The sequence below is a fragment of the Cryptotermes secundus genome, unplaced genomic scaffold (genome assembly GCF_002891405.2).
Source record: "Cryptotermes secundus unplaced genomic scaffold, Csec_1.0 scaffold632, whole genome shotgun sequence".
Lineage (NCBI taxonomy): Eukaryota > Metazoa > Arthropoda > Insecta > Blattodea > Kalotermitidae > Cryptotermes > Cryptotermes secundus.
Genome location: NW_019738356.1, coordinates 1,747,291 through 1,771,543, shown reverse-complemented (window position 1 = coordinate 1,771,543; position 24,253 = coordinate 1,747,291). Strand labels below are relative to the sequence as shown.

The following is a 24,253-nucleotide window of genomic DNA, read 5'->3' as shown; positions in this document are numbered from 1 at the left end:
TGGATGTGTATGGTTTAAGCGATCTTATTATGTAGCAGACTGCACTTAGTTTTGACTAATATGTTCAATGTGGTATTTCCAGCTCATTGTATCATCAATGAATATTCCAAGAAATTTAATATTGGATATAGGTGTAATTATTTTTATCATATACAATTTTTATTTCAGATTTAGGATTATTATTTCTAGCTGTAAATTGAATGTAGTGAGTTTACTTTTGAACCATTGATTTATACTGTGAAAAGCATTGTTTATATTTACACAGAGATCATCATAGTTTGAACTAACAAACTAGTATCATCTGCAAATAATATAGGTATAGTTTTGGGTAAATCGTTTATATAAATGAGAATAATTGAAAGTGTTGCTTACATTAATTTTGTTTTTAACCCTTTCCTTGTGTGTGAAGTGATTGAGCTGGTTGGGCAGTGCATTCTCATAATGATAACACACTACACAATCACATCTCTTAAAAATAAATATTGAAAAATGTAAAATGTGATGGTGCGCATGGTCAGATATTTTATTTAAAGTGAAAGTAAAATAAAACATTTGTGATAGTGTACATGACCATCATTTTGATACACTGCAACAAATGCCATGGATATGAATTCAATGAAATGGTCAAGTCCTGTAATACCTGGCATTATGTGATCAGATCAGTAATTTGAGGTTACTTTTTTTTATTGTCATGCACTTTATGTATTTGTTTAACAGATGGCACAATCATGTAAAATATTAGATTTGCAATACTTTCTGCATCTAGGACACAGAGGTCTCTCTTGTAAGTATTCATGTACAATGAAACAGTTTGGTTAATCTTATATGGTTATAGCACAGTAATGGCTGACAGTAAGAGGGTTAAGTTTGAATAAACTAGTAATGGTGACAGAACAATGAGAAAATTGAAGAATAATTGAAGGAAAAGTAAGTGTTTTGTAAGGAATCAGATTTCAGAATAAACACAGTAACCATAAATCTTTAAGAAAATTGCCAGATCTGAAATCTAGGTTAAGTCATGTTCATATGTGTATTTTGAACATTGTATTACATTGCATAACATTATATGTCTGGCGATATAATTTTTTTATATATTTTTCCTTCCATTTCCCGCCATTTTTCAAGGCTAAAACTCAAAATATCTCTTCCTTGCTTCTATTTCTCCTCCACACAAGATTCTGTTAGGATCTCCTGCATACTTAGGAGTGATATCTGTAACTTGTATTCAGGATGCAGTTCAAATATTGGTTAAGTAAGGATCTGAGGTTTTATATGGTTTTGTCAGTATCTCAATGCTTGTGTAGTGCCTTCAGATATTCTACATCTGCTCTCCCTTTCTTCTTTCTAGTTCTATGATTCAGAATCAAACTCATGTTTCGTTCAGAGTTAAATAAGTTCTGAAAACAATTTTGTGAAATGTCTTAGTAATCAGTCAAACAAGAGAAGAGAGCTGCATCTGTTTTCAGGATAGAAAAAGTGATTAGAGAAGAGAGGATGGGAACCAAGACTATGAGCAAAGCAATAGGTGTGAATAAACTCAGATGGGGAAAGAATGAAGAAGCATGCATATCCATATAATTATTCCCCACACATCATACTCTTATATTCTGAAGGTAAGCAGCAGGTTCTTAAACATTGTTACCCATCTGCCAAAGTACATGACATCATATCCTGGAAGACAGTAATCTTAGTTTCCAAATATGAGGCAGAAGTCATAACTGCTTTAAGCTGTGGCAGTTGGTACTGTTCTGAGAAAAATAATGGTATATTTTGTTTATTGTAAGAGTATGTGTTACTCACAGTATATAATGTCCACATGGGCAAGCCTATTTGACCCAATATGATTTCACTTTTGGGCCTGTTGAAAGTTGTTTTATCTCTACTGAAGAGTAAATCTATCAAAATAAGTCAGGCAAGCAAGATGTTACAGGATCTTTGAAAATGACTCTGAGACTACATGGCACTATATCCCAGATGATAGTATTTTCCATACTCACTGCTGTGAGACCCTCAAGACCAACAAACTAAATTTTACTCTTGTATATAGCCATCATCGCTTGCTTCCTAATTGTACACTGTTCCAGTATACTTGGTCTGGTATAAATGCATTCTACAGCCAGCCTCTCTTTACAAAGTCAATAATAAATTCCTTTGCTTTTGTTTTGAAGAGATCGCTGGGTTTGCTAAAAATTGTCTCGAAGTCAACTCCAGATAGTTCAGGTACACTTTCTTTGTCAGCACAAATTGGCAACAACATATATAAAATATGATCTGCCTCTGCAGGTGCAAACATATCAATTTCATCCAACAGTGACTGGTAGGTAAAGGGGCTGATGTCACAACCCACAGCCTTGAGACAGTCGGTAAAGTTCTCGTGATAAAGACGAATAAGATCTTCTTGGTTTTCACTCCTGATACCCTCAGCTGTGCTAGTGTACAGGAAAAATATCAAATCCCTTACTGGAGATGAATATTTGACTATCTGGAAATCCAAAAATTTAACGCGAACAGGAACATTTCCATTCTTCTCGTAACAGAACATCATGTTGTTAACCCAGAAGTCTGTATGAGTGAGTGTTGCATATGGTTCTCGCGGTGGTAACAGTGATTCATCAAGGTTTGTCTTAATTTGTAATTCTGCAGCCTTTTGTAAATTGTCAAGATAGATGTCGCATCCCGGAATTGTCTTGATAATTTCCAACATTTTTGGTACATTAGCTAATAACTCTGCCTCAGTAAAGCCTGCATTTTGAGGTTTACAAGCTTTCAGAACTGTATTTTTAAACACTTGAGGCTTCAGTATCTTGAGTGCCACAGAAAGCGCATGGAAACGTGCAAGCTGAGACACAGCTAACTGTACATGTTTCAAATCAAGCCCCATTCTCCGATCTCCTAAACGATAATTTGCTGTTTTCAAGTTCTCTAGAAGAATTGCTGCATTTTTATCAGCCTTGTCTCCAATTTTCTTTGATAATGTTGTGCGTGCACCATAGCACCTGGGAAATACATCAAGAAATTTATCCTCAGGGATACAGTTTTCATCCTGCAACTTCTTATATTCCTCCTTCACTAACATGTAACAGTTTATTTCTTTGCAAACTGTATTTGGTGGATCAAATATTCTCCAAAGAAATCCAGATGGTGGCACTAACTTGGCTACTAGAGACAAGTTTTGATTTGATGTTCCGTCTGCTCCCTGTACAACTGTAGCTTCAATTGCCAGCATGATACTCCCATAATTGTCTCCTGCCTGAGTCAGAGGTTGTGATGTAAAGAATTTTACCACCAAGTCATTTCCAAGTTGAGGACGAAGAAGATCTTCAAGATCCTCTTTGCTGAGTTGAGACATTTTTGTGTGAATGTCTGGTACACTGAAGTCTGTAAGAATTGACTGCTTCAGCAACCACAAAGCTGTAAATGTAAAACATAATTTTTCTTTATGCCTTGTAGATAGTGTAATATGCAACATTCATAACCTGTATTAGGAGGTTAGTAACTGAAACCTGAGCTAATTATTTTGACTGAGGCTTTGTGGTCTTCAAATCATGGAAGCATGTTGTACCCTGTCATAACACAGACCATTATTTTTAACAGCTCATCCCTAATAAATGCGAAGGTATAATTTTGAGTCTTGGCCCAGAGGATGTTTATTCTGACAGGCTCTTTGTCATTTTCGTCAGTCCCTCTAAGCAAGTGCCATATAGTGTCTTACAATAGTGCCTGAACATTGCCTTCCACATCCTTTACAGTTCATCATTCACAGCAGTCCTCCGGTTTCACTTGCTATCATATATGTAGTTGAGAAAGAATTGACAAATAAAAAATGAACTCCTTAAACGTTATTTTTTAGTGGTTTAAGCACAGCAGGGGACATTTAAATTTGTCACTTTCTACTGCATTAAATGTAGCAAATGGCCCTTCATATTATCTTGAAGCCTGAGAACAAATCTTTAGTTTATAATTCCCCTTAAATCATACATCAGCTAGTAAGGACATAAAAATAACATAAGCATATCAGAAGCGCCAGATTATCTTCATTTCTTTCTTTCTCTGTGTCTTTGTCCTAATTCCACCCTCCTACCTACTAATTTCAAATAAAATTTGGTTGTGATATTACTCTCTTTTAAAATTATCATCAGTATAACAAGTATATTTATGTTATAACTGTTTACAACGACATTGGCATCCAAATACTTTCATGTTAACAAGGCAGAAACGTCAGTGTTGTGAGGCTGGTGATAGTACATTATGCACCAAAAAATAGAGTAAGTAAAAAAAGTAAAGGTATCCCTGTAACAGGCCTTGAAGGCCCATAGGGTTGTGAGACGTTGAGGGTCCCACATTATCTAGACAATCAGCTCACAGATGGCGGTAAGGTTGTCAGACTTATGCACCGGCTGCGCTTTACTCCCAAGGAAAATTATTTAATTAATTCCTGGTACTAATTTATGTTAGAGGCAGAGTCAACCCCAGGGCCATAGTACGGCTGGAAGGATTAGGTCAATTGAAAAAATCCAATGACCTCATCGGGACTTGAACCCGCAACCTTCCGGCTTGTAGCATAGCCCCTCAACCAACTACACTACCGCGTGCCCCCCAAAAAATGGAGTACTAAAATGGAAAGACGTCCTGTTGATACCACTGTCTATTCATGTGAAGGCCCCTTGCTCAACAGAACCTTCTCACATCCTGAAGAAATGGTCCGATCACCATATCCCTGTAGCATTCTTGGGTGATGGTAAGAGCATTGCCTTCCTCATCCTCAATGAAATAGGGGCCTAATATACCATGTGCTGAGATGGCACACCATATCGTGACACATGTACTATGTAGCGGTTTCTGGACGATACATCTGGCTTCTCAAAACCAAGGAAGCAAGTTGTCTGGAGACCGCTTCCATATGAGCAGAAATAATATTCAACTATGAATACTTTTTCCTCCATTGAGAGACTCATTTCCAACAACAACTGCACAACACAACTTCCTTTTCACTACTGGGAACAAGTGCGGCTGGAACTATGCCCTGTCAACAAACGCACACGCGCGTTCAAGATGCACAAGTTTCAGTACTGAATCTTTTGGTGCATATTGTATTTCTGATATTACAACACCTGTTCTATTGATTTTGTTTTGTGTGTTTGTGTCATATGAATGTGGATTATGTTGTCAAGGTTTCAGAGAAACTTGCTACCCCCTTCTATCCTTGGTCCTGTCTCTCCCAGGCCCATTTGGTTGTCACCTTCCTCCCTACAGTGCCCTTAAAATGACAGTTTACTCACCATTCCAGGTTCATCATTCATATTATTCTGTACAGGGTACTGTGTTACTGCGTCAGGGCATGCAGTAGCGTAGTTGAAGGCATTGTGCTACAAGCCGGAAGGTCACGGGTTCAATTCCCGATGAGGTCATTGGATTTTTTCAATTTACCTAATCTTTCCAAGCCAGGATAGCATAGTCAGTATAGTGACTAACTATGGGCTGGTTGACAGAGGTCAGAGTTTGAGTCCCAGTAAAGTCAAGAATTTTCTCTTCTTCACATCATCCAGACCGGCTCTAGGGTCCACCCAACCTCCTGTCCAATGGGTACTGAGGGGTAAAGCGGCTGGGGTGTAAAGCTGACCACTCACCTCTAGCTAGTGCCTAGAAAGTATGGATCTATATATCCACGCCTTCATGGCATAGTGCTTAATTAGTTAAGCACAGGGACAACTTTAACTTACCTTACCGAATCCTTCCAGGAGATGACACTAGTCACCTTATAAACTTTGCCGCACTATGGCCCTGGGGTCAACTCAGCCTCTAACAGAACTGAGTACCAGGAATCTTCCTGGGGATAAAGGGTGGCCGACACATAAGGCTGACAACCTCACCACCATCTGTGAGCTAGTTGTCTATAAATGTGGAAGCCTAGACATCTCACAACCCTATGGGCCTATTAATAATGTTATATCGGCGTACATCGAAAAGCACCTGAAGATGGCACTTTTGTGCTGAGACATGTGGTGCAGGAGATAAGAGTAGGGTGAATGAGTGTATGCACTGTAAGACGGTCAGAATAAATCATGGACCTATGGGCCTTCACAGCCTTCACCTTTTGAGGTGCTGAGTGACCACTGTTTTGGCATTCACTGTATAGCTTTTCCTTATCCCCTCGTGAAGGCCAGATTTACAGTTGTGGGGGCCTCAGAACAATCAAAATGTGGAGGCCCCTGTCAGCAACCAATTTCGGTTATGACAATTATTTTATTCTTTTCATATTTCTTAGAATAACTGAAAATACAAACTAACTTTTCATGATTTTAGAGAAGTAAATGTCTCAATAAAACCTGTGCACTCTATTTTTGTTTTTTGGAGGCCCCCAGAGTGACCGCCCCAGTCGCTCTACCTTAAATCTGACCCTAGTCCTTACCCAACAATTCAGCCCTGAAGATTGAGGCAATAGGTTCCTCTGAAACACTTGCAACACAGCACTCTCTCACATGGCACCACTGCCAAAAAATAGAATCAGCATCAATATTGCATCACCAAAACAGCCTAAACTTAGCAATATTTGTACTGTTTTATCACTTCACCCTGAGGATGTATGTCACTGATCTGCACAGTTGGTCTCCTTGTGTCGTTCTAATGAGAAAATTAAGTTATGTCATGTGTGATAATGTGTGTCATAGTGATTCAGCACTACAGCAGACCAGACGACATAAACTGAGAGCAGTTCTGTGGCTCTTGCCTTTTTTCACCAACCACTTCAGTTAACTTACTCTCTTTACCACTGATAAGAAAACTGTAAAGTGTTATTTGTTATAAGATAATGTTACATCATTGTAGGTGTACACAAAGATTGTAAGATCAGAAAATAACATTAGTCTTCTCAAGCTGTAGCAGCTCACAGTAAATATGTATAGTTTGTCCTTCAAAAGTCCTCACAATTTCAAAAATTATTTTTGTACTTTTGTGTTTTCTTATATTTAAATGTATTTTATTTCAAAAATGACATTTTAATTATATAATAATTCCAATTTTTTACATAAATATCACATCCTGTATTAATTTCAAGTAATTCTTCAACACATCAGACAGCTCATGCAATTGGTTTTAATCAGCACAAATAAATTTTAACATCGTAAGTATGTGTGCAAATTCTAATGAGTCAGATATGTTGATTTCCTCTTGTAGTTTCTGAAAAGTAAATGTTGTAACTCTAAGTAGTTCTTAGTTGGCCTCTGCTCCTCTTGTTGCCTGTTTCTGCTGGTTTCTTGCTTAACTTACCTTTCACCCCTGAAGCTGAAAGTGATATGTTCCTCCAAAAAATTAGGCTCTGTCAAAACTACGTGACATTACAACCCACAAACCGTGAGAACATCAAATCCAACATGACACTGGCGAGTTTTCCTATAATTTGTCTGTACAACCAAATTTTGCTTAAAAATTGACAACAAAAGTGTACACCTTTCATGAAAATGCACAAGCATATTTGTACACTTCTCCAACATAATTCATGCATAACTCACTAAATATTTATTGGATCAAAGAATGTTTCAAACAAGAGTTACCAAGAAAAATATGCACATTTTATATCCAATATACTTTTCTGTAAGATTTGCAGTTCTTGGGATACTTAAACACAATGACCTCATAATGCAGTTCCTGCCATCCTGAGATATATAAATTTAATTAGTAGACCTTCTATCAGAAATGGAGAAAACTTAATAAAAGTCCTTCCTTTTGCCAGTCCAGCCTATTTTACACTGTTCGTAAGAGCATCAAAAGTGTCATTCACGAAAATCAAGGCGGTTAAAGAGCAGATGCACCAGAATTATAATGCTCTGTGTGCATTTCCTAACTTGTTAGATTTTAAGTTCTCACATCTGTGACTATGAAGAATATTATCTTCTGGGATGTGACGCCATGCATTCCAGTAGAAGTTCACTAACACAAGTAGCAAGGTTGCTGCTTGCTGTCTTGCTTTTCAATTCCGAAGATGGAGGCAGTACATTCCTCCGAAAAGTCAGTGAACTTTTGCCAGATTACATGGCGCCATATCCAGAAGATAATATTCCTTGTTTCTTAACCTGTTTGTTCTTTGTTCATTTATTAGCCTAAAAGAAAGAGCTATCCCTCTGACAGGCCGTGGAGGCCCATAGGATTGTGAGGCATTGAGGCTGCCACATTTTGTAGAAAGTTGGCTCACAGATGGCTGTGAGGTTGTTAGCATCACGCACCAGCTGGCCACACTTTACCCATAGGAAGATTCCTGGTACTCATTTCTGTTAGAGGTTGAATTGATCCCAGGGCTGTATTGTGGCTGGAAGGATTAAGTCAACTGAAAAATCCAATGACCTCCCAGAAATCAAGCCTGCGACCTTCCGGCTTATAGCATATGCCTCAACCAACTACACTACCACATGTCTGGAAAAATTATATTGCCTTGCTGTCGGTTAGTTATCTGTGTGTGTATGCCCATCTGTCTATGTATCCCACCTAATTTTTTAGGGTTATGATATCACCTTACTCTTCATCCGTGTATCCCCAATCATTTTTAGGAGGTTTGTGATATCACCTTGCTATATCTGATTGTCCCCCCCCCCCCACATTTTTTTTTCTATCCAGTCCATGTCATCTCAAAGAAAATTAGGTGATCAGTTCTTCCCAGAACTTCTTGTTCTAACTCATCTCACAGTAAATGTGTAGGAGATAACTGAAAACAGTCTAGATGTTACTGTTTCATAGTTCACAAACTGTCTGACCCATGAAATAATTCATAGTATACTGGGGAGTTGTACTAAAATCTGTTCGCAAAATTCAGTTTTGTTTAAAATTCAACAAAAAGTAATGGGACACTACATGAATACCCAAATGCATTTTAGAAAACATCTTTCCCTGTCCTCCTACTCCACTGGGAAGAGTTGCCATGGGAACAATGCTATGCCTATCCCATTCATAATTTCACAGATGAAATATATAAACTCACCTTATGTTAGGTTAATTATCCATGTCTTTTGCCCTTCATTAGCATAGGTAATTGGGAATATAGTGCATTAAATGAAAAAATCAAGTTTCATATAAAAACATAATAACGTAGAAAATAAGTTATGAATTTATTGGGAAAAAAAACTTTTATGCAAATGGTAGTCAGTAATATTCCTTATAAAGACAAAACAGCTCCATCCAGTGTGACTATTTAAGTTTCACCACTTGAAATCTTAGCACCCTTACATGTTTTGATCCTTACAGATCATCTTCAGAGGGAACATCGATACTTATTTGGAAACTATTATCACAATAGGTGATCCATAAGGATCAAAACATGTGCTAAGTTTTCAAGTGTTGAAACTTAAATAGTCACACTGGACAGAGTTGTTTTGTCTTTGTAATTGTTAGTGTGATGGACCAGAATGAAACAAATAAAAAAAGTATTCCTTATTTTTCAACCACATATTACATTCAGATCATATATACACAAAAAATGCAATAATTCATTTCATGTCACCAAAAATCATCTTTACTTGAGTCATCTCTTTTACTCTGTTCTCCAACTGATATTGCCTGATCACTGAACTCTGTAATAGACTCTGTCTTAGGAGAAGAGGTTAATTTCTGGTCCTTAACTAATTCTTCAGGTGGATTTGCAAAATCACATGGTAATTGACTGCCTTCTGGAACAGACCTGGACAGTTCATCTTCAATTACTGTCTGGTTTTCTTCAGCCACAACTTGTGCTTTCCCCTGATCATTTATTTTGCTTTCATCCATTCTACCTGGTACAATTAATGCAGAATTACCTCCATCATTGCTTTCTGCAGCTAAAATATGCTCAGCCAAATGCATAACATCTTTACCAATTTCATGATCTTTGTCTTCATTTTCTCTAACATCCTGACTACATGATGTGATCGTATCAATGTTCTTAACAGTGTCAATTTCTTTATTTTGTACAGTCATTTGGGTACCTGTCTCTGACATTTCTGATGGCTCATCTCCCTCCTGTATTGGGACAGTACCAGCATTAGAATTTAACATTTGTTTATTTGAGATCTTTTCATCGCCCAAGTTATGTGGAACAGAGGTCTCAATGTTTGAGTCATGTTCGAAGCTACGATCTTTGTTGTCACTAGGAAGGGTAGTACTGGAAACAATAGATGCAGACAGCACTGGCTGTGACTCAGTTTCTCTGGTTAAACTTCCGGAACTTAAAGTGGTTCTACTCGATACATATGAACCTGTCTCATGACTAGATGAGGCACCCAGGACAGAAATGTGTGATCTGGATGCATCACTTACAGGTAGCAGCTTCTCTAATTGTACCTCAGTATTTTCCATACTTTCTTTCAAAGAAGTTTTACCAGAAGATCTGGTCTCCTTTAGTATCAATTCAGATCCCAAGGATGGCGAAACATACAAGAATGATTTACGTCGTGCTTTCAAAATGTTGTCTTCAGGTACTATACTTGTTTCATTGCTTTTTCCATTATGATCATGGCTGTCTCTAACAAAACTATTTTTCTGATACCGTAAAGGGAAACTGTCATCATCTTGTCCACTGCTTGTTGAAGAATCTGCTACATATGAAGGTACTTTATCAGTTTCTTTAAAGAGAGACTCTCTGCCCAAACTGTCACTTCTGGAGAAGCCTTGTGCAATAGATACAGGCTTAGTTACTGGACCCATTTTCTGAAGTATTTCAGTATTATCAATTGACGTACAGTAAACAGCCCTTGCTGCTATGTCATTTAACTCTCTCTGAGAACAGTTTGGATTTGCTGCATTCTCTGTCACAGAAGAAACTTTGGGATTGTTATAGGTAGTGATGGTCTTTAGAGAATTACCAAATGATACATTTTTTGCTTGAAGTGGGTTGTGAAGCTGTGGCACAAGAGATGCAGAAATGCAGGTATCCAGTAATTTAGTATGTGATAAACTGCCTCTCCTGTCTATGTTGCTGTTTGTAAAATCTGTCTTAACCTTTTGCTCATGTACTCTTCTACCCTGAACATCACTGCTAATTGACGGTTGAGACTGTAGTGTGCGTCTGAAATCTGTTTGAGGCATTGGAGTACTAAGTACATATCTACTAGACGCAGTAATTTCACTACCTGTGCCACATGGTTCAGACTTCTGTGTCAATCTGTCTGAAATAATGGTAGCAGTATTATCAACAGATCCAGGGGTTTGAAGTTGCTGATTCTGAGTTCTACTTGTATACTGAAATGGTGGAATTCTTTCCTTTCGGAATAGCGGAGAGCTAAATGCTAAAATGTTACGAGGAAAGATAGGGTTAAATAATGTTCGAACACGCTGAGTAAATATGGGTGTATCATCATAACTGGTTTTTCTGAAAATAAATGGGTTCCTGATGTTCTGACCACCTCCTGTTGCAGATGAATGTGTGGATCGCCTTGGCATGAAACTTCTGTAACCTAAGTTACTGTTCTGTTGTTGGACATGAGTAGACTGCAAAATAGGATGGGAGCTTTCATAGTGTCTCAGTTGGAAAGCCCGGTAGCTACGATCAACTGCTTTACTTTCCTCTTCAAGCCTATGAAGTCTACGCCTAGCTTCTTGAAGAATTTCTTCAGTAGGACTGGTTTCATCTGAGCTGGTTGTGTTATTGTGTGCCATGAGACGTCGTGGATGCTTCTTATGCCCCACTCTGTGATGGTGGAGGCTAGAATGTTGTGAGGAAGATGGAGAAAATTGAGTAACTGGTTGTGATGTTGGCGGAGGTTGGACATAAGTGAGTTCCTCTCCTGCATCAACCTGATGGGACCGTACTGTCCGCAAGATATCATGAGAACTGTGAGGTGGCAGTGGAGGTGGTGGTGGAGGAAGGGGGGTTATGAAAGGTGGAACAGTGACAGTGCTGGAACCTGGAGGTATGAGCATTGGTATCTGGGAGTGTAAAGGACCAGTTTCAGCAGATAGGTGCTTTGAAAGGTGAGTTATGGCTGTACGAGCATCTTCTAGCTCATTTGCCAGCTCAGCTGCATGGCTGGTAAGCTCGTCAATACGGAGGCATTGTTGTTGTGTGTGTCTTCGCAGTTCCTGATTTTCCTGCTGCACCCAGGGTAACATATCCATCTGCTGCTGCTCAGACGGTGTGACTTCCAGTTCCTAAATTAGAACACAACACACACTGAAGTTAACACGAACCTCGCCGATAATCTTATATGAATTAATCTGAATATTTTTAGTTCATAATTTTCCTGTACATTTGTCCATAGCAAACAAATAGGACACTTCAACATTGAAGATGGAGGCAGCATGTTCCTCCAGAACATCTGTGCCTGCCTACAAAGACTAACGTGGCATTACAATCCAGAATGCCAGAATCCGAAGTCACTGCCACGAAAATCTCAAAACTTATAAAATTATATAACTTTTATGAACCAGTTGTATCCAGTTGTTTCATAATGTTACAAGCAACCGTTTCACACTGTAAAAGTTATAAAGCTACACCTTCTCTGTATCAGAAACCAGCAGTACTTGAATTAAAAGGTGTTAGCCTCCTAGAAGACACATATTAGACCAACGTTATACTAGTTGTGAACTAGTATTGAAATCATAAAACAACAGCTAAATTAAATTATAAAAGGATCTAGAATGAATCTGCAATTAACTGAAAAAGAAGGGAAAAAAATCAAACTGGTTCATGTGCATAAACACATATTAATTTATATACACAAAAGCCTAAGGCTTGCCATTCTGTCGTTATGTACAAATCATTATTAGTTGTTACAAATTATACCAGTAGGTGGCAGTGAGGGGTACCTATACATCAACTGGAATTGCCATCTTGTTATCTACCATGAACAAATTCCCACTGTTGGTATCACACAGTCAGTGAAATCAGGTTTAAATGTATGTAAGAGTGAGTTGATGGAGGGGTTATGTGTGGAAACTGCAGCTTAAGATGAGAATTATTTCAGAAATTCTGTCCATTTATTAAAGTTAAAATAATTTATTTCCTTTTGCACATCACTAAACGGCGCTTCTTCAGTATCGAGACATTGAGACTATATGGCATTGGATGACAGGATGACACATGAATAGTGACTTTGAAAAGAACTTGGAAAGGAGTAACTGAAGTCTAAGAAGTACTATTCCAGCATTTGCCTGGAGGGACTGAGGAAACCCCTCGAGAACCTAAAGGGGCCAATACACGTACAAGTCTGGCTTGCGAGTCCAGTTCAGCGAGCTTGACTCGGGAGCCAGGCTCGGATTAATTTCACCATAAATGCATGAGCTGACTCCCAACTTTGCGACCAACACACAGACAAGTTTAGCTTATTGGAACCCAAGCCAAGTTGGACTCGCAAGCCAGACTCGTACATGTATGGGCTCCTTAAGTCAGGACAGCCAATTTCCTTGCAGAGATTCGAAACAAATACCTCGCAAACACAAGTCTAGAGCATTATTTGTAGACCAACCTGTTTGGCAAGATCATTCAAAATAATGTGTATCTGCATATACAAAATGTATGTTGTGGGGGAGGGGGGAATGGAATCTGATAGTAATAACAAAATAAAACGTATTAGTGAAATTATTTATGAAGGGTCTGTAAGTGGTTATTTTGAATCTGAGGGCCACATCAATCGGCCACTACCTGTTAGTGTTAGTCAAGCTGTGGCTGAAAGAAATGTATCTCTGTTTTGTTCTGTGGCAAACTGAACAATGAAGATTATAATGTCCTGTCACCAAGTGAAGAAAAATAGACGTAAGATGTTTTAGATAAAGTCTATTTCTGCAGGCAAACCTCATTAAAACATTATGTCTCTATAAAGAGCAGCATTTAGTACATACTGTTATTCCATTACATTCAGTTTCTTGGTAAAAATATGGCTCTTTTTTTAAGAACTTTTCAAGTTATTTTGGTGAGGTATTTTGAAGTGTGTTTTTAACAGTTCGTCACTAGAATTTCATTGTTAGTATATCTACAGTGAGCCATATAGCTCAATAAGAAAAGCGACAGCTTGGGGACTGTCAAGTCAGTGTTCCTTCTCACCAATGCCCTGTTCTGATCCTGAACTCTTTCTCGTCCTGCTGTTGCCACATCATCTGCAAGCAGACGCAATACTGTCTGGACACCTTTATCCATCATTTTCACTGAACGTCTGTGATGGAGAGAAATCTCTTGGTGTGATGCCTTCTGAGACTGTTGTTCTGTCAAGTTGTCCAGCTTGAGTCGAGTAGCATCCAATTCAAAACGCAGGTGTGCACACTGTTGCTGGAGGTCATGCAGAAAGGATGTCTGCGACTGGGAGTGAACTAGTGACTGTGACGCTTCTATCAGCTGCAAGCGATTCTCCTCAACTGTGCGTTGCATGTAACTCAACGTTTCACGTTCAGAATTTAACCTACAATAAACAGAATTAATGTCTGATGTCTAGTATTTAAGACAATAAATCCTGTGTGGAATTTAATGTTCTCATGGTGATGACAATGAATATTACTTTCTTCTGGAATATGATGCCATGTCTAAAAAAATTGTTTCCTATGTTCCAGAGGTTCCTGCTGCCTCGAGTAAGCCAAGTGTGGAAAAAAATACAGATATAAGAAGAATGAGAAGTGGTACTGGGGCCTTAAGCAAACCAACAGAAATAAGACGAAGCCATAATTCAGACAGACAGTTACTGACTTCTCACCATGGTGGCCAAGGTTCAATCCCAGGTTAGTTTAGCAGGATTTGTGATGGACAAACTGGCATAGGGGCAGGTTTTCTCAAAGTGTTTCATTCTCCTCTAACAATTCTCATTTCACCAGATGCTCAGTTTTCCTGATCACAATAACAAAAATTTCTCACCTGTGTGAGAAATTAAGTTGTCCCTGTGCTTAACTAATTAGGCACTACACCATGAAGGCCTATGGAGGAGCAGATGTATATATCCACATTTTCTTGGCCTTGGCACTAGTTGGAGGTGAGTGGTCATCTTCATGCCCTGGCTGCTTCTCCCCCAAGGAAAGAATCCCTGGTACCCACTGAATAGGAGACTGGGTGGGCCCCAGACCCAGTCTAGACAATATGGAGAAGAGAAAATTCTTACCCTACCGGGACTCAAACTCCAAACCCTCGGTCGTCCAGCCCATAGGCAGTCGATATACTGACTGCGCTATCCCGGATATGAGAAAATAAAAAATAAAAATAACAACTCACTCCCTATCCATACTATCCATACCACTTTCCATGCTCACCTTGCCCTTTTACACTGAAGATGGAGGCAGCATGTTTCTGCAAAACATAGATAATGATCTACCGGGCTATACAGCACCACATCTCAGAAGATGGTAACCTTCATAGTGTTGCTATCAGAACCCCATGAACCACTAAGTATATCTGCAATCAACTCAACTATTGATATGTTACAGTATTAAGGAAACTGTTAAGTGTATGTTAGATAGAACTTGATATCAATGATTACGGTAATAAGCATAATCCAGCAAATAAGACTTCAAGCTTTCATGATACAATCTTTGGGCAACCAGTCACTACAATTTGGATCAGAAATCAAACCTTCCAGAGACCTTTTCTGTCTTTACTGCTATGGAATTATCATTCTGTGATGATGGAGACGTAACAGGTGTCCAAAACATTGGATTTCTGCTCCAGATTGATGTGGCTGGTTGCCCATGAAGATTTTATCACATAAATTAACATCTTAGGGACATTTTGTTTCCCCCTGCCTCACTTTTTGAAAACTGACCAACAAAAATTTTATTACAATTAACTACCGTTCAAATTCTCGATGCAGCTTCTGCTCTCGTATATCCAACTCGTTCTTCTGTGCCAAAAGGGCAGCTTCTTTCTTTTTCATTTCTTCTATTGTGCTCTCTCGACACTTCAATTCTTCTGCACGTTCCTAAACAGTTTGATTATAAAATAAGTACAATCCTTGCAAGTTAAGAATATGGAATGATTCAGAAAAAAATAAATAAAGCACTGTATTGGAATTTTGCATGAAGGACCGAAGAAAAACACAAGAAACTTCAGGCAGGATAGTCGGCATTCACGCCAAGATTGGAACCAGATACCGCCTGAGTACAAATCAAAAGAGTTACCACTTGGGCCATCTTGCTTGTTATATTTTCATCCAACAATCCTTGCTTTTTTAACGGTGACCCACCTCCACTTGCTGTAGCTTAAGAGCAACCTCTGAACGCTGGTCCTGCAGCTGTGTTGCCAGTTCTGATAACTGTTTTTCTTTAACTTGTAAATCATCATCAAGATCTTGTCTCTGTCTCGCCAATCTATCCTCAGCATCCTTAAGCTTCCGCGTAATCTCCTCTTCACGGCGGCATGCATCTGCTTGAATCTGAGACTCCCTTCCCACTAACTCTTTCTTGTATTTCGCCTCCTCTTCTTTCCGTATCCTTTCCACCTCACAATCCTGAAATCTGAAGCAAAAATGACTACTCTCATATGATGACAATGCTTTTATTTTTTGGAAAAATTCCTATTTATAAGAAAACAAATGAATTGGAGACTACAATGAGGCCACAGAAGAAAATCTTGAGTATTGATTACATCCACATCTGCCTTGAACTGCTATGCTCCCTCTCCAATCGTCTAGCCCCTCTATGAACATTGGCAGTGGTAACCTTTGCTAAAAGGGCCGCGCCATAACTCAAGCGGTTAGTAGCTGGCTTCCCACTGCAGTGGCCCGGGTTCGATCCCAGGTCTGGTCAAGTGGGATTTGTGGTGGACAAAGTGGCACTGGGGCAGGTTTTCTCCAAGTACTTCGATTTCCTCTGCCAATCTCCATTCCACCAATTGCTCCACAATCATCCTTAACTATCATCTTGGGCTGGTACAATAGGCCAGAAGTGGCCGCAGTACAAGGGACTTAGTCCCACCCCACTAGCTTAAAAGAAAAAACCTTTGCTAAAACAATTGCTTTATGTTGACCGTCACAGGCCAAATGGACCTGAAGGGGAATATAACAATGGACACAAAGGAGAAGCCTCAGCCATGGTCAGTCCCATAATTCATGGGACTTCAGGTGTCCTCAGTATAGTGAAGGATCACAGTATGTACATTTCCTGTCACACATTTTGTGCTTACACACGCGCCTTAAATACAAGTAATAATCAGTTTTGGTAGGTAACCATTGTTTTAATTACATATGTGCAACAAGCTTCCTAATCTGAATATATTTCATTCGTCAGCACCTAAACATTTTTTTAACCATGGTAGTTGGCATGATATTGTTTTGAAACAGGCCATTCCTGCATCCTCTTAGTTCACCTGACATAAAGGGTAAGAGAAAAGATTAAATTGTCCCTGTGCTTAACCAATTAAGCATTATGCCATGAAGGTGTATGGGGAGTGGATATATAGATCCACATTTTCTTGACCTCAGCACTAGCTAGAGGTGAGTGGTCAGCTTCATGCCCCTACCACTTTACCCCTGGGGATAGAGACCCTGGTACCCATTGGATAGGAGGCTGGGTAGGCCCCAGAGATACTCTGGATGCCATGGAGTAGAAAAAATCTCTTGCCCCTGCCGTGAATCGAACCCTGCCCATCCAGCCTATAGCCTATCACTATACCAATTGAGCTATCCTGGCTCCAACTATTAAAAGAATGAAATTTTAAAAATCCATTTAAAATAAAGGGCATACCTTCGTATTTCCTCCTGCAACTGTTTTATGTGTTGTGATTTCAGTCGTGACTGATATAACACTTCTTGCATTTCTGCATTGTACAGATCTGCCAACCGTTTTGTGGAACTGCTTTCTTTGTTTGAATCCTCATCTTTAGATTTTACATTATTTTCGTTGCCTTTAATGGGGCCTGTCCCATTGAGATCTGGGAAAGTGTTTCCTCCAGTATGAGACTTGCTGTTCAGGGCCCGTAAAGTATTCTGCAGAATACATGTAAGTAATGCTACATTTTCTGAATTATCCCGATATTGATGGTAGATTCCGTTGCCCAATTCCGTATCCAAAGGCAACCCCAAAATCTCCATGATGTCTTTAACATCCTGGTGATGGAAATGAGGGATGCTTTCACCAACTGTGTCAGTTCCAGCAGAAATCTGGATTCTAGATTTTTTAAATTCTGGCATACTCCGCAGTAGCGGTACTTCACTTGTGAAAACGGATAACGTATAATGATGATTCTGCTGTAATAAGAATTCTGCTACCAACATGTTGATGGCTTGAATCTTTGGTGACAGCCTCGATTTTAAGTGTCTCGAAGGACTAGGGCGCAGAGATGTTACTCTCAGTGCTGTAGTCATCTGTTGCCGGAGATGTGTCCGCAATTCATCTAGGAGGCCTTGATTTTCAAACCTAAAACAAAATTTGCATCATTATCCAGTAAAAGACTACTTCAAGGTTATAATGAACTGTCAGATCCTATAAAAAACTCCGTGGTTTTAGTCTGCAAGCAAACTATACGACCAAGCGACCACTGCTTGTCAGTAAATTTAGTGCTAACTTTAGCAGATAGAGGGTGTCACGTGGTCAGCGCAACAAATCCCCCACAGCCATTAATTTCGGTTTTCTAGAACGGAGCCTCTATTTCCTTGAAATAGCTCCTGAATTATCCTCATGAGGCTGAGTGGACCCCATTCAAGACCCACTACTTCTCAGAAAAACTAGTAGCGCCGGGAATCGAACCTGGAACTCCGGATCTGTAGCCAGAAACTCTGACCACAGAAGCGGTCATGTCAGACCCTATAACAAAAGTAATTTAACTCACTCGCACATTACACATTTTTTACATTGCCTAGTTTTGGTTAAAGAAACATAAAGTTCAGAAGCTCACTCCGTATCCATCATCAGGTAAAAGTATGACACCTATTCTGTCTGGGCCCATTAGATGAAGCTAATCTGTATCCCTGGGTCAGCGCAGACTCTTTATCTGACACCAAAGCAGGACCAGCTTCTCAAACATCATGTTTCTTTAAACAATATGAGATGATGGAAGATGTCCACCTTCATTACAAACCTTTAGATTTCTCCCAATGGTTCTTTACCTTACTAACTGGTCAGGGTAATCTTTGTACTAGGGAGCTTCTTACAGGCATTTAACATGTCATTCTTTCCTTGAGAATTATTATATGAATACAACCACGCCCTGTACTACATTACATTTTATATAGTATTGTATTATAGTGTAATGTAACATTCTATATTGCATTGTCCATTCATATTCTCCAGTGAAAATGAGTACTCTAGGTTTCTGTGGACTTATAATCAGAAACAGCAGACATATCGTCACATAAAGGTTGGAGTACTCTATCTCCATTTTGAGACAAAAATGAGGTAATTCACTTTTCTGACTTTCCATATTGTGTTGCACTCTCCTCACATATATCTACAGGTTTGATTTGCTTCCAGTGTAAGATTTCAGAATGTGTTTTCTTGTAAACACATTTCAACTGCAACTGTTTCTCTACCTTCAAACACAGTTTCCTGAATCTGGTGCTGATGGACACTCCAATACTCAGGTGACGATATGAATATGCTGTGACTTAATATGAACTGTGAAACAGTTAATTACGTTTTAAAATATCTCATGCTTGTACATGATCTGTATCACTAAACATAATCAGCAGAATCACAAAATTACTTGCATGAAATTCAATATATGTTCTAAATGTCAGTGTCTTGTTTTCTCATAATATTACATTATATTGCCATTAAATGTTAATTTTCATATATGCATAATCATTAAAGATGCTTACATTAATAACTGACAGACATATATCACATATAAACTGATTACTGCTAACATTAATATATAACTTATAGTTTGTGGAGACAGTAGTGGAATAAGTGTCCCCTCACTACCAACATTAAAATTTACCTTTAAAAACATAACTAAAACCTAACCTTAGTTTTGCATTATTTAAGAAAAATTTAAAACCTAAGATCACAAAAGAGGAGTGGACATTGGCCGGTATCTCTTGAGCACCTCCACATTCTGTAATTTAACCCTTTAGTGCTTATGATGTAAACGTATTTTAAAAAGTCTACTACAGAAAATAATTGGCTTTTAATTTTTGTACAAAGACAAATCATAGCACATATTGTAATAGCACGTTTTAGTTACAACTGGATTGAATCTACGTACTTAAAATTGTACAAGACATTTCCTTGTATTTCCTTGCTCGTACTAACCCATTCATGCATCTATCAAAGAAATGCTAAATTATTGGCATCGTTTGGTCTTTTAAAAGAAATGTCAACAAACAAAAATATTACCAGTTATAAAGTCTTCTTTGAAATTCTGCTGCTGAAAGCCCATTACGATTAACTTTTTGTGCCGAGGAAGCGTTGTGATCCATGTTTATTTGATTACAGTAGTGCTGTCACAAACAAAAATTTATTATTTTTCATTGTTAACCCAAAATTTGAACTTCATTTGAACAACAGTTTACGTACTGACCGTGCTGCCATCTACAAAACAATTGACGGAATTTGTATGCATGGATGAGCTACATACGATCGTAAAACTTTCTGCAATTGGACTATAATTCATTATCTGAACAGAAGTTCTATAAATGGATTAATTCAGTTTATATAAATTAATTGTGAATAACAATATCACAAATAAATCACGACAATATAAATAATGAAAACAATATTTCAGGTATCGTTCTTTAAAATAGTAAATTGTTGAAGAACGAAATCCGTCAGTCCCTGTGGCGCAGAGGATAGCGCGTTGGACTTCTAATCCAAAGGTCGTGGGTTCGATCCCCACCAGGGATGATTTTTTTTGTTTTCATTTTTCCTTGCAGATTTATAAATATATCAGTATAAATTAAAGTAATCATTTAACAGAATCTTTTGCATTTTAATTCAGAGTTTTACCTTACTTAGGCGTTGAATGTACTCTGAGCGAAGTCAATAAATTCCTCTGCACAACACTTGTTTTTTCACGACTACTAATATTTCACCTTAATATTCGAATTCTTGAAGATGCTTATGCCATTTTTTATGAAAATTGGAAAAAAAAGTACTGTGCACCAAACTTCGAACAGTGATAGTAACGTTTTAAATGTATTCAGTGTACACTTAACAGTCGCATTCGGCAGAAGGAAATACAAATGGCAAGGTAATGTCCATGTCAGGGAGAAGCTCTTATATGTGAAGTATTTATTCAGATAATCTCAAAAATGTATGTTATTATATTTTTGTTAGATATATTTATGTAAGTCTACATGTAAAATTATAAATTCAGCGGGAGCAAAGTTAATTTAATTACCAACTATAAGAGATTTCAGTAGTCTTCTCGTGTTTTAGGAAACTACGTATTATTGATTGTTCGGCTATCTTACACGTGTTCAGAAGGCCGTTCTTGATTCTTGGTATACAATAAATGTTCGAATATCGTAACAGGGCTTTAATTATCTCAGAAGCCGTAAGGCGTCCGGGTAATAAACGACAAAAGTAATGTATTTCATTTTTCTCTACAACTTTTTTGTGCGAAATGTTTTTTTTTCAAGAATTTCATGAATTGAGCTCGAGAAACACGCAAAACTTGCAGGACTTCGTATAAAGTGTTGATTATTGGACTCCCATTTGAACCAAGTTGAATAATGTCGACACATTTTTAACTTACCTTGTACCTTCCTAGTATCCAATTTCAAGATTCATTCGAAAAGACTAACAGGTGGATGAGTGGAGCGATTTTAACCCCTTAAAGCCCAGTGGTTACTGTATGTACCACCTGTTTTCTTAAGATGCTAATACTCTGCAATCTGCCCACAGTGATTATTTCCGTAACAGCATTCGTCTTTGTAGCGGAGACATAATATTTCCTCTGAGGTACGAACTGAATTCTTATATATTACAAGAAATTCAATCGCTCTTAGTCCATGTGGGGGCGGGTTCAAATACCTCCACCGTAGCCTTGCGAGTCGTAGGAGGAAGCGAAATGGAAACGCAGTTCCTGGGAGTATGACTGGGCCACCCGATCTGGCTCTCCAGGTTCCGGGAGTCTCGAAATTGAGACAGTAAATAAAATATGGCCATGAGTCCCGTGAGATTCGGACCAGAAAATGACTGCGCAGGTCAGGGCCAAAAGCAATTGTAAACAGCAGACCCGTCCTCTCATTAGAGATTGCGCCCCACGTCAACAAACCCGCAACTATCTGGAAGTAACAGAAATCTGATCTTCGGCCCCAGATGGGACTTAACACCAAGACAGACTGGCCTACTGACCGTCGGTCGTAACATGACTTTGACTTTTAGTCAGTCTTCAAAAAGTGCTATGCAAGGTTTGAAACGCGCATAAATACGAGGGTATGAATGAATGTATAAGGGGTGGGCTTTCTTGGCCCTTGCACCCTGACCTACAGTGATCTGAGGGTAAATCAGTAAGTAAGTTAGGCACTTGTCCCATCGTTTCACAAGCCCGTGAAAACCAGCAGCATAAAATTCTTCGGGCTGCCGCCGGAACCAGGCGGTGACTTCCCTTTATACAGCTTCATCGTCGGGAAAATGTTCAGCCGAAAGATGTTTAAGAGGGCCGAACAAATGGAAGTCGCTTGGAGCAAGACTCATCACCTGTGACAATTCGGGCTAGCATATCGTGTCCATCGTGGTAGCAATTGAGATGCTGTAATGCCAGACCCATTCTCTGCATTTTGTGTTGTGGGGTCTGCATGCGCGGCACCCATCGTGCACAGACTTCGTGAGAACCTAACCTGTCATGCGAGTTGCATTTGTTCGGCCTTCTCAAACACCGTCTTTCGGCTGAACATTTTCCCGGCGATGAAGCTGTAGAAAGGGAAGTCACCGCCTGGTTCCGACAGCAGCCCAAAGAATTTTATGCTACTGGTTTTCAGGGGCTTGTGAGACAATGGGACAAGTGCCTCAATGTACAGGGAGATTATGTTGTGAAATAAAAGCATTTTTCAAATCAGTTCTATATCCATTTGTAACTTACTTATTGACTTACCTACGTATGTTACATAGACTTACGTCACGCGATAAGCGGCCGATTGACTTGATCTGTACGTAAACAATGCATAATTAAGGTCATTCATGGCAAACATCCCACTCTGACAGTTCCTAGAAGATAATCCTATAAGCTGATGGCGTCTTACAAATGCAGCTATACTAATTATAATATTATTTTACAAATTGACGATAAATATTTCATATATATAAAACACTGAGTATTTTTATATGTAAAAAAACTATCCTGTAACGGGCCATGGAGGCCAATAGAGCTGTGAGACGTCGAGGCTCCCACATTTTCTAGACAATCGGCTCACAGATAGCGGTAAGGTTGTCAGCCTTACGCGCCGACCGCCCTTTACCCCCAAGAAGATTCCTGGTACGCATTTCTGTTACAGGCTGAATCGATCCCTGGGCCATAGTGCGGCTGGAAGGATTAGGTCAATTGAAAAGTCCAGTGACTTCGTCGGGATATATACTTGCATGTATAGTTTGTAATTATGTTTATTGAGAAACGCCTGATGATGATCGATGACCGAAAAAAAGTAGCTTGGTAATGTTTCAGTAAACACCAACTTGAAAAGCAAAGTTGTTTTGACGGATATGATGTTTATTAGAGATATTCACAACAGGATGCCTAACTTACAGATAAGAAAAGCAGCTGTACTAGTTTTTCTTGTAGTAACAATCTGAAATTTACATTTACATTCATTGTGACAGGTAATGTAAGGACATAATTAGATTTTCAGACATAAATATGCTCGTCTGGGCAAGGAATCAACAACAGACCTGCCTGTACATGTTCTCTTCACGAGAAGCAGGAAAGAAACGTACAATTGCCCTGTCTGTCTGTCCATCTGCATATGACAGTTCCGAAAATTCTTACTGTCCCCTCATCCCGCCATCAAATGGTCACGGAAAGGCGCTTTCCCTGTGATAAAGCGGCCGGGACGTGAAGCTGGCCATTTGTTTTCATCTGGTGCTGAAGTTAAGAATGCGTGGAGCCATTTCTCCATTCCAGTGCATGTATTCACGATGTGGTGTTCGGTTTAGTACAGGGACAACTTCACCTTTGCCATTTTATCGAGTTTACAACAAAAAATGTCTGCAAAATTTAATTTTGGTGCAAATAGGCATAATATATTCCATATTGAGCTCAGATCGAATCAGATCTGAAAGTCTGTGACGATGGACCGGGAGATAGGGCCTAACTCTATCGATTGGACCCAACTGAGTAGGTTTTCACCTGAAGACGGAGACAGAATCCAGTCTCCGAAACGCTGTGTTCTAAATAAAAAGAGTAAGGTGTTTTAAAGCGAAGCCGGTTTAACGTAGTCGGTATAGC

The 24,253-nt window shown here is 38.9% G+C and overlaps 1 protein-coding gene and 1 non-coding gene across 2 annotated transcripts; one reads left to right on the top strand and one right to left on the bottom strand.

The window, feature by feature from the left end:
- Positions 1-1,467: 1,467 nt before the first annotated feature.
- Positions 1,468-20,387, bottom strand: LOC111870838. The gene is made up of 8 exons (XM_033754023.1): positions 20,206-20,387; positions 17,614-18,285; positions 16,116-16,386; positions 15,724-15,851; positions 14,000-14,351; positions 9,488-12,108; positions 6,410-6,519; positions 1,468-3,411 (listed from the first exon to the last, which is right to left on the bottom strand). Exons 1-8 carry the CDS (start codon positions 20,286-20,288, stop codon positions 2,111-2,113), a joined length of 5,538 nt encoding a protein of 1,845 aa, XP_033609914.1. The 5' UTR covers positions 20,289-20,387; the 3' UTR covers positions 1,468-2,110.
- Positions 20,388-20,639: 252 nt separating this feature from the next.
- Trnar-ucu lies at positions 20,640-20,712 on the top strand. Its single transcript has one exon. It is a non-coding gene; the product is annotated as a tRNA-Arg (tRNA).
- The last annotated feature ends 3,541 nt before the right edge of the window (positions 20,713-24,253 follow it).